The following is an 11,272-nucleotide window of genomic DNA, read 5'->3' on the forward strand; positions in this document are numbered from 1 at the left end:
CGAAGCTGTAGACTCCCCTAGACCAGGGGCTGGTTGCGTCAGACAGAGCACCGGATGCATAGTGACATGGAAAACTGAGGTCTTTACACACCACCTACACCACACACGGACACATGCACCACACAATGTTTCTGTCTTCTCTCTCGCTCTCTTTCCCACTCTCGTATTTCTCTATTCTCTCTCTTGTATTTCTGTATTCTCTCTCTTTCCCACTCTCGTGTTTCCTAGTTTGATACACCCTGGCCTCCTGTGCTCAGCGAGTGTGAGAAGTGTGTGTGGTTATTAAAGTTGGTGTGACTGTGATAGCAGCACACAGGTCATTCTGCTCCTCTCCAGCTCACACAGTTTTTTTAACCTTTTATTTATGCAGGGGTTTTTTTCCTCATTGAGGAAACATTTCTTTTTCAAGAGAGACCTGGTCAAAAGGGTGAAGGATGGCGGTGCATAACCACTGCTGCCCCTGAGCCAACTGGACTACACTGATAACCGTGTGTGTGTGTGTGTGTGTGTGTGTGTGTGTGTGTGTGTGTGTGTGTGTGTGTGTGTGTGTGTGTGTGTGTGTGTGCAGGTAACACCATGATGATTGTGTTGGAGAGCATGTCCAACGGGCCCCTGGACTCCTTCCTCAGGGTAAGTGTGTGTGTGCGCATGTGTCTTTTTGTGCTCTTGGAAAACATTGTTTACCTCACCATGACTCCTGGTCTAGTTTCCAAACGTTACATAAGATGTTGATATGAAATAAATCCCTAGGCATATAGTGTATCATTGGGTTTATAAGCCATATGACGAACAGTAAAGACATCATGTTATTCAATCCTTCATAACTGAGTTTGTTCTCCATTTCACTGAAATGTATTTCGACACACCAGGGGTCCCAAGTTACAATTTCATATGGGCCCGATATCGTTGGTCCCAACCCACCATTTGAGATACACTGTCCTAACCACACAATGAAATATATCAGTGTTATATTTAGGGTTGCCAAATTCTGGGAATTTTCCCAATATTCCCAGGTTTTCCAGAAATTCCCAGAATAAGAGAGAAAAAACAGGACATCTGGAAACCTGGGACCAGGATTTCTGGAAACAATTGGAACTTTGGGAAAACAACCCTAATTATATTGCATCTCTATGGTCCTAACCCACCCCCCACCTCCCTCTCTCCCTCCCCCTCTCTAGAAGCACGAGGGCCAGCTCTCTGTGCTCCAGCTGATGGACATGCTGGGGGGCGTGGCCTCTGGGATGAAGTACCTGACAGAGATGGGCTTCGTCCACCGCCGCCTGGCCGCCCACAAGGTACTGGTCAACGCCAGCCTGGGCTGCAAGGTGTCCGGCTTCAGACCCCTCCAAGAGGACAAGATGGAGGCCATCTACAGCGCAATGGTGAGACTACTGGCTGATATTATATGACTAGTTATACAATAAAAATAAACTACTATTGTATATTACTTGTTTTTTTTCTATTATATTACTACCTATAGCCTTTACTCTTTACCCATAGAGGCCATCTACACCACACTGGTGAGACTAGTCACTGTGATGGGTTCTAGATTATTTACTACCTTGTTTAGTCTTTACCCCTGTTTTATTTTTATTTCTTTTTAATTTCACCTTTATTTAACCAGGTAGGCCAGTTGAGAACAAGTTCTCATTTACAACTGCGACCTGGCCAAGATAAAGCAAAGCAGTGTGACACATACAACAACACAGAGTTACACATGGGATAAACAAACATACAGTCAATAACACAATAGAAAAAGTCTATATACAGTGTGTGCAATTGAGGTAAGATAAGGGAGGTAAGGCAATAAATAGGCCATAGTGGTGAAATAATTACAATTTAGCAATTAAACACTGGAATGATAGATGTGCAGAAGATGAATGCGCAAGTAGAGATACTGGGGTGCAAAGGAGCAAAATATATATATATTTTTTAAACAGTATGGGGATGAGGTAGTTGGATGGGCTATTTACAGATGGGCAATGATCTGTGAGCTGCTCTGACAGCTGGTGCTTAAAGTTAGTGAGGGAGATATGAGTCTCCAGCTTCAGTGATTTTAGTAGACCACACTGCTGAGAGAACTAGCTGATATTTWCTCCTATTAAATATATTACGCCTAATAAATATAAAAACCCTATCTTATAGAAAATGCTATAGAAAATCCTACATTAAAATGACAGTTGTCTTTTATCGAAGCGCATTGAAGCCGGTGGGAGAAGTTCGCGTTTAATTGCATTTGTTCTTTGTATTTCCTCTTTGTGTTGAATCTGATGTGTGCAGTGCAGACCGATATAAAATAGTTTTCTATAATGAATCCGGGTTTCCCTGTGGTTCCTCTCTCTCGCTCTCTCACTGTTTTCACTCTCTCTGGGATGACAGTGGTTGATTAGATTCGATGTTCTGTTTAGTGTTCTTTTTGAGGCAGTATATGGGATGCAGAGTGCGGTAGGATGTTTAAAAGTAGACCCTAACACAATGCTGTGCTGTGACGAGGCAGGCTAACATGAAGAGTGTTCATACAAGATGTCCAATGTCAAGTGTGGAGGTGAACAACTCTCTCTCTCTCGGTCTCTCTCAGCATGGGGGGAAGAGTGTGGTGTTGTGGACAGCCCCAGAGGCCATCCAGTACCACCGCTACAGCTCAGCGTCTGACGTCTGGAGCTTTGGCATCGTCATGTGGGAGGTCATGTCCTACGGAGAGAGACCCTACTGGGACATGGGCAACCAGGACGTGAGTAGAGTGACTCTCTCTCTCTCTCTCTCTTGCATCCCCATCTCTCTCTTCCTTCACTCTCTGTCTCTCTCTCGATCCCCCCATCCCGCTCTTCCTTCACTTCTGTCGCAAGCTCTCCACATGTGCAGCCTCTCTGTCCCCTCCCTCACCCCATTCCCTATGCGATTACCTTCTCTACCTATCATCTCTCTCTTCTCCTTTCTATTTATACGTTCTCTTCCTTTTGCTCTCTCTCTCTCTTCTCTTCTCTCTCTCTCTTCTCTCTCTCCTCTCTCTCTCTCTCTCTCTTCTCTCTCCTCTCTCTCTCTCTTCTCTCTCTCTCTCTCTCTCTCTCTCTCTCTCTCTCTCTCTCTCTCTCCTCTTCCTCTCTCTCTCTCTAAACTGTGTGAACTCTTTGACTCGGATAGCTCAGATCTTATTAAAGAGGGAAAAGCCACAGGTGCTTCTCTGAAAGACTCTTTGGCATAAGTCCACTTCAGCTCTGTACCAATCCTATTTCTTCTTAAGGACACCACGTCCCTTTCTAGTGGCCGTCCAAATGCCACCACGCGCCCCGCTCTTAGAGGAAGCATAAAATCCCGGCCAGAAAGCGACAGTTTCTTTTAAGGAAATGAAAGTGTATCTATTTTAGGAAGGTGAGGAGATTGTCCAATCGATAGCACCCCGCACCACCTGTTTGTGTGAGAAGTCGATGAGGGTTGTTTTTTTTTTTGTTCCCTCCCTCCCTCCCTCCTTTTCCTAGACAGTTTTTTTAATTTTTACTTTTGAAGAAAACAAGACTTCAGACGAGCGCAGCAGGAAGTGTTGGGTGAGACTTTGTTGAAAAGGAAAGTTAGACAATGTGATTTCAAAGTGTCTTTGATCCAAGGCAGCATCATGACTATTAGAGTAGATTCATCAGAGTTCACAAAGTTCACTTTTAAGCCAACCGCTTGTTCGCGCTAATATGCCGTCTAAAATGACTCCTTAAGAAAACGTTCCACTGAACTGAACAATAAAACGGCAAACTAGACAACCGTGTAATGTTGAAKTGACCCGACTATGAACCCTCCCTCAGCTAGGATATGAACCGTGAGGGTTTATCACGATCCAGACGTTTTGTCTACCTCTATGTTCACGGCACTGAACTCTCCAAATGAAATGTCAAAGTCCAAGCTGGCTGAGCGCTTGAGATATTAATGCATTAAACGGATAGTTAATATCACCGTTAACTCACCCAGCCCACACCCTGCTCTAACATGCCCTTTTGTTTTTTAGCTCTGATGAAATGGAAAATGCTAGCCAYTGGAGAAACGCTGTTTGGTTGAATTGAGGTCAGGATAGAACTGAAGAGGACAGTGTTTTTGGGGAATGTGGTTCAAAGGAACATTTTCAACCTTTTTTTGTTTTTTTGTTTCATTGGCGGGTCGAGCTTTTCCTTGGGAGCACAGTGTTCCTAAACTGAGAGAATATATTTTTGAAGTGTTTTTGTTTTTGGAGCAGTCTATATAGGGGGATCGATCTGTTTGATGGGTTAGCTCTTTGAGAGAACCTTGCGTGAAGGGATATTGTTTCGGAGATCTCCTGAAGCCACTGAAGTCCTCGTTCACTGTCAACATTTCTCCRTGTAAGTTAACACGCCTTCTCTCTRCGTCTCGTCTCGTCCTAGGTGATCAAAGCGATAGAGGATGGCTTCCGCCTGCCCGCCCCTATGAACTGTCCACCCCACCTCCACCAGCTGATGTTGGACTGTTGGCAGAAGGAGCGGACCGAGAGACCCACCTTCAGCCAGATCCACTCTGCTCTCAGCAAGAGCATCCGCAGCCCRGACGGCATCGGCTCCTCCACTCTGTCACGCAGGTAGGACGTAGGCCCCTGCAAACCATCCTTAACATGGGCTAAACATGGGTTAACATACAGGCTAACAGGTAACAGACTCTGCTGGCCAACATGGGCTGACATGGATATGGTTTGTTTATGTCGTCCAAGCAGGTTCCCCACGTCCCACTGAGTTTGGATATCAGAGTAGAAATACTACCTCTTATGATAACAATAGACTCATGAATCTCTCTCTCTCTCTCTCCCCTTCTATCCGTAGACCCCTCCCTCAGCTAGGAACCCTCCCTCTGGGCTCCTCCATCTCCCTGATCTCTCTCTCTTCTTCTATCCGTAGAACCCTCCCTCAGCTAGGAACCCTCCCTCTGGGCTCCTCCATCTCCCTGATCTCTCTCTCTCTCTCTTCTTCTATCTGTAGAACCCTACCTCAGCCAGGAACCCTCCCTCTGGGCTGTTCCTAATCCCCCTGTTCGATGGAAAACCCTGTGGGTTGAATGGCTGGTCGAGTACTGATGGTGTAAGCCACGTCTCAATGCACAAGGAGATCAGTTACTGCCATTTTGCTGGACACTGGTAATCCAATCACAGATGAAATGGAAAAAGATTTACATAAAATATTTAATTTCTTTGAAGAGTTCATTGGGTTTATGAAAAGCTGGTGGGTGGATGTATTGTTGATTGTGTACATGGCGAATGGTTTTATTTGTCCCTGAGCAAACAAAAAAATAAATATATTTTTATTGTTGGACATAATAGACAAAAACATCAGGAAATTAGCTCCAAGTGATTTTAATTTAAGAAATATGTTCCCAATTTCCCACGCATAACAGAGAGAAACATGTGATCGTATAACAAATTAGTAAAGTTTTTAATGATTATGTTTTAGTATAACATATGTTTGGGCTTCTTTGCCATCAATTTCCGTCTACAAATTATTTGTAATTATGTTCCGGCCCCTGACCATGCCGCACAAAAAAGAAATGGTCTCTCTGCTGAATCTAGTTGATGATCCCTGGTGTAGAAGGCAGTGTGTTTACCAAGCAGCAATAGCGTGGAGATATATCTAATTAACTCACCAACTAATTTCCTTAACTTCAATAAGACTGTAATAAAGAGTATGGATTCGTGTGCGCTCCCTCTTTGAGGCAATCATCAGAACTCATTCACGCCAACCATACGTGCACACAAAAATGTGTACGCACATGCATGCATTTCCTGTCCTTCTACACATTTTGCCAGGGGTTCGAGAAAAGTAGCAGTTTTAAAGCAAATTTTCTGCAATATTACACATTTTGCCTTGTAGTCGAGAGCACATTTAGTCATTTTAAAGCTAATTTCCTGCAATTCTACACATTTTGCATTGATTTAGCACATGTTCTATCAGGTGAGATTGCTAACAAAATCAAATGTGGGCCTTCTGGAGGTCAGGGCCCCTGGGCATAATTACTATAAGGTTTAGAAACTTGGGTCATTCCACCAATTCAGTGCCTTGTAAGAAGTGCAACTTGTAAGCTTTCTGTTGTTGATTTTACCTCATTTTAACATTCTGTCACAAAGAGCACGTGTTCAACTTCATAACAACAAGTTTTCCCATCTAAAAAGGTTAACTTTAATAAAGTAACAGGGTTGACCGTAACAGGGTTGACAATTTCATCTTAAATCAGCCATGAATCCGCTTGTGCAGGGGAATGGAAGCTTTGCTGTGCAAGCTGATGCAATTGAATGCAAGCTTCACAAACAATGGAAATTGTTATAACATTTCTAGTCTGTCTATCTATGGGTAAAAGGGTTGACGTGTTATGCTGTTACACTTGATTTGACTATTATAAAGATGTTCAACGTTTCTTCTAAATAGAGAGTTCACGTAACAGGGTTGACCTTAAATGAGCGACAGACGTAAATTAATCACAGTGATTTACTTTAGCAATTCTTTATTCATGTTCAAAATCTGATTGATTTAATTCTCCATGTGGTCTATATTAAAGGGCACTTCATTTAATATACCAGGTTTTAAAAATGTAATATTGGTGCACATTTTCTACTTAAAATATCAAAAGGACAGAAACGGCACTCTTTTGAAACGGCTCAGCTGGCTAGACTAACTTATTTAGCAACCTAAAAATATTTAGCTGACATAGGCTAATTTAGTGACTGTAAGGAGAACACTACCTGGGGTAAGTTACCTACTTCAAATTCCTGAGTTGTAGCTTTTAACGGATTTTCCAACTTGAGTTATTCCTGTAACCATTTCAATTCTATTAAAATGTACAATTTTTATTTCTTAAACCGCTGTCTGTCTCATGTTGTTACAATACCACACACACAGTCGTATGTGACAAGCCTCTCACCTACGGGCTTGCATGCCACACAAGTAGGCATCGCAGGGGGTGTTTGCCTTAAGTTGGCCATCATGGTAAAGACTACACGGCCCATAATCCCTGCTCGACAGGTCACCTGGCCCTTGTGGCCTCATTATGGTTTAATTAGAGTAGAGGAGCAGGAGCTGCCAAAGTCAGAGGTTCAGTCCGCCCACACTCGTCGCCGCTCAACTCCATCGTAAGTCATGGAGTTAAATCTTGGCTACCACCCGTTAAGGCCTCTTTAAATAAATAACATGTTTTTACTCTCACATGTAAACTCCACTGACGTGTCTGCCCAAAGCTGTCATCCAACAAATCAAATTAGTTCTGCCCTTAAAGTGGAGCCAGAGACAGAAGAGGAAGCGAGATATCCCACAAAAACAGCAAATTAACTAAGCAGACCAGACCAGCTGCTATCGCATTGGTGTCTATGGGAGAGCCACCCCTTAAGCAGACCGGAACTGAGACAATTTATTCAATGGTAAACGGCCTGAGTAAGCATCTTAATTTATCCACCATCTTTGGAGGAGCTTCTCCCAGAACAAGATTGAGGCCGGAATTCACTCTGAGCACAATTCCAGGGCTCTTCTCAATTAAGCCCTAGATTCAATCCAGAGAGTTCTTGCATGAGGTTGTGAACAGAACATTTGCAGAGAAGAACAAGACAAAAGGTGAACTGAAAGAGTTTAGTTTTCCGTGAGCTGATTGGCTGCATCATTTCACAAGGGGAATGAATCAGACTTGCTTGGAAGCAAGAACAGATAATCTAGCTCAAAGCCTGAAGCACCCCAAAAACACAGACAAATGCTTGCTCTTAAGGGAGATTTTTTTTTTTATAACACATTTCAATATTGCAACAGCCATCTGTTTTTCTAACAGGTAAAAATCATCCAAAAACATAACAAAGAAAATATGTTTTAATATTCCAAACACACACGTTCATTGGCAACGGCCCTACATTTAAACAATAAAACCCTACACAGTGAGCAGATATTTTTCAACACATTGTTCTTCAAAGAAATTTATAAAAATAGATTGCATTTTCAAATACATATTTACAGTATAAAACATTTTGTAATCGTCGAGTAGTAAACAGGGGTGGGGGGGACACACAACTGAGTTAAGTCGCTAGCGAAAGGTCTATTTTGGTGTCTGCGTATACAGGGGTGGTGAGACTTTCTAAATATGTGCATGTGTGTGAGTCTATAGGGCTGCGTTTACACAGGCAGCCCAATTCTGATCTTTCTCCACTTCTTGGTCTTTCGACCAATCAGATTAGCTCTTTCTACAATAATTGGGCAGAATATCAGAATTGTGCCTTTGTAAACGCAGCCTCGGAGTATATTTTTGGGTTTATATACAGTAATGTTAAGGCAAAACAGCTACAAGGAGATGAGTATGTAGGGAAGAGAGGAGGACATACACTGGTAGTCCTTTCATACCAGATACCTCACTATTACAATAACCCATCTACGAACCAAACGGAACCAGTAAAACGTCTACTGTGTAGCTAGCTACATGAGTATGATAGAAATCAATAATTCCCCAAAACATGTTAACTACGATTAAATGTTACCGTTTTTTGTAAATACATAATACTGACAAATGGGAGGGGCTTGTAGATGCACAGTGGGGGGTTTGTGGGCCCTATGCAGCTTGAATTGCTGTCCCCCCCAAAAATATATATAAAATAAATAATGAGATCACTCTACGACATTCTGAAATACTGCAATACTGTTTCTATAATGCAACACATTGGTAATACATCCAGCGATACTGGACTCAAAATGTAGAAGTCCTCTATCAACTAGTGGTGATTTGGTACCAGTATCAAATTGATTCAATACCCCTGACTATGAGAAGAAAACAGTCAACATACTAATAGTGTAAGTCCTCTTCATAATACCTTGTTCAGTACAGGACACCATTACTCAGTAACAGAATCCCTCGAACTGTAAAAAAAAATACAATATTTCATGATTTACACTGAAACCAGAGGACATGTGCTTTGCAGCATCCTTAAACACAGAATGTAATTTATTATTTATTCAATCAAGTATGTCTATTTTGACCCTCGTAACCTCTTTGAATCAGGAGGTTGTGTGAGAGTCTGTAAACTGTAAATGCATAATAAAAATGAATACATATAAATATATCGTATGTCAGCTTGAGACTTGACCTTTATCTTAACAGTGCAATATACCCTTGTAGTGAAAATGCTTTTTAGACGGGAGAAATATATTAGCGAGACGCTACATGACACACCACTGACATCCCGGCTAAGGGACATTAGCCATTCCACACACTGAGAAAACACAGGGAGAGCAGAGACAGTTAATGGAAAAATGCTAGAAAAAAAGATAAATTGCGTAACAGACGAAATAGGAATGAACAATCAAACACACGTAAATCCTTTGTTTGATTTACACAAATTCCTAGTTGTTTTTAAATCAGTCGTTTTTTCCTGAAGGTACGTTTTTCCCAGCCTCATGATTGGTCGGGCCAAGACAAGACACGGCCTGGGCTCCGCCCACACTGTGGAAACTGTCACTTGATCACACACTTCAGCAACCGGGATAGGAGGGTTTTAACCACTGAACTGAGACCAGATTTACAATGTCAACCCTGTTCGACAGACAGCACTTCCTCCATTGGTACCTTATCCCACTGTTCTGAGACCAGTGGTAGTGGGCCAGCCCTGTTAGATGAACAGTACTTCTCAACCAGGGTGGTTTTAACCTCAGTTTCGAGACCAGTGGTTCAGTAGAGTATCACTTGAGGGGACTGTTCTTCTCCATCAAGGAAATGTTATTACCCCATGTTCTGAGACCAGTGGCAGAGTGCCAGACATTTGAGATGGACAGTACTTCTCCATCAGGGTAGTTTTAAGTCTATTTAACTACTGATCCAGGGCCAGTTGTAAGAGAGGAGATCTAGTTGATTGGGTCAGCGTGCAGAAAGAAGTCATGTGACTTCCGACAGAGTACGTTGATCACATGACTGGAAGATGCCTCCTTCCCAAGGACTTAAGAGAGGGAGGAGGGCAAGACGGGGGAGAGAGAAGGGGAAAGAGTGGGTGGGTGCAGTGTGGGCGATTTCTCTGCCCATCTCACTATCCACTTCATTTCGTCCATCTGGATGAGCGACGAGTCTCTACTCTCTGAAAATCCTTCTATCCATCCGCTCGTCCGTCCGTCTGCACGTGTGTGTTGTGTCTATGTGTTGTGTGTGTGTGTCGGTCAGACCTGCACCCCTTTGCCGTGCATCTGGATGACCTGGGCTCTAAGGGTCTGGATGGCAGACAGGATCTGTTTCTGGTGCTCCAGAGATTGACGCCTAGACCTAACACATCTCTGTGAAGAAGACCCACAGCACACAAGACATCCGTTAGACTATACAACTCACATTACGATGTGCAAGCACAAAAAGCAAGGCTTACGGCAAACGCACACTTGTTCATGCATCAACGCACACACGCTCATTCAGAGCCACTCACTGGACTGTCATACGGGCCACAGACTCCAGGTAGCAGTATCCTGCCGCGGTGAAGTTGTCCTTGTAGCGCCCCATGTCCACCGCATCCAACCACTCCCCTACCGAGTTAAACGAGGGGAACGACGGAAGAGTCCGCTCTGCCAGGGAGATGGAGGAGCCCAGAGGGAGGGTTCCTAGCTGAGGGAGGGTTCTACGGATAGAAAGAGAGAGAGATCAGGGAGATGGAGGAGCCCAGAGGGAGGGTTCCTGGCTGAGGTAGGGTTCTACAGATAGAAGAAGAGAGAGAGATCAGGGAGATGGAGGAGCCCAGAGGGAGGGTTCCTGGCTGAGGTAGGGTTTTACAGATAGAAGAAGAGAGAGAGAGAGATCAGGGAGATGGAGGAGCCCAGAGGGAGGGTTCCTGGCTGAGGTAGGGTTCTACAGATAGATGAAGAGAGAGAGAGAGATCAGGGAGATGGAGGAGCCCAGAGGGAGGGTTCCTGGTGAGGTAGGGTTCTACAGATAGAAGAAGAGAGAGAGAGAGAGAGATCAGGGAGATGGAGGAGCCCAGAGGGAGGGTTCCTGGCTGAGGTAGGGTTCTACAGATAGAAGAAGAGAGAGAGAGAGATCAGGGAGATGGAGGAGCCCAGAGGAGGGTTCCTAGCTGAGGGAGGGTTCTATGGATAGAAGAAGAGAGAGAGATCAGGGAGATGGAGGAGCCCAGAGGGAGGGTTCCTGGCTGAGGTAGGTTCTACAGATAGAAGAAGAGAGAGAGAGAGATCAGGGAGATGGAGGAGCCCAGAGGGAGGGTTCCTAGCTGAGGGAGGTTTCTACGGATAGAAGAAGAGAGAGAGATCAGGGAGATGGAGGAGCCCAGAGGGAGGGTTCG

General features: G+C 43.9%; 1 protein-coding gene across 1 annotated transcript in view; it reads left to right on the forward strand.

The window, feature by feature from the left end:
- LOC111955472 (ephrin type-A receptor 7-like) overlaps positions 1-11,272 on the forward strand; it is a 181,665-nt gene that overhangs the window by 167,171 nt on the left and 3,222 nt on the right. Inside the window, exons 12-15 of the mRNA XM_070436250.1 lie at positions 485-630; positions 1,179-1,382; positions 2,579-2,731; positions 4,383-4,573. Coding sequence (XP_070292351.1) covers positions 485-630; positions 1,179-1,382; positions 2,579-2,731; positions 4,383-4,573 — 694 coding nt within the window. The remainder of the gene's footprint in view (positions 1-484; positions 631-1,178; positions 1,383-2,578; positions 2,732-4,382; positions 4,574-11,272) is intronic.

This window comes from Salvelinus sp. IW2-2015, linkage group LG31, assembly GCF_002910315.2.
Source record: "Salvelinus sp. IW2-2015 linkage group LG31, ASM291031v2, whole genome shotgun sequence".
In the NCBI taxonomy this organism is placed as follows: domain Eukaryota; kingdom Metazoa; phylum Chordata; class Actinopteri; order Salmoniformes; family Salmonidae; genus Salvelinus; species Salvelinus sp. IW2-2015.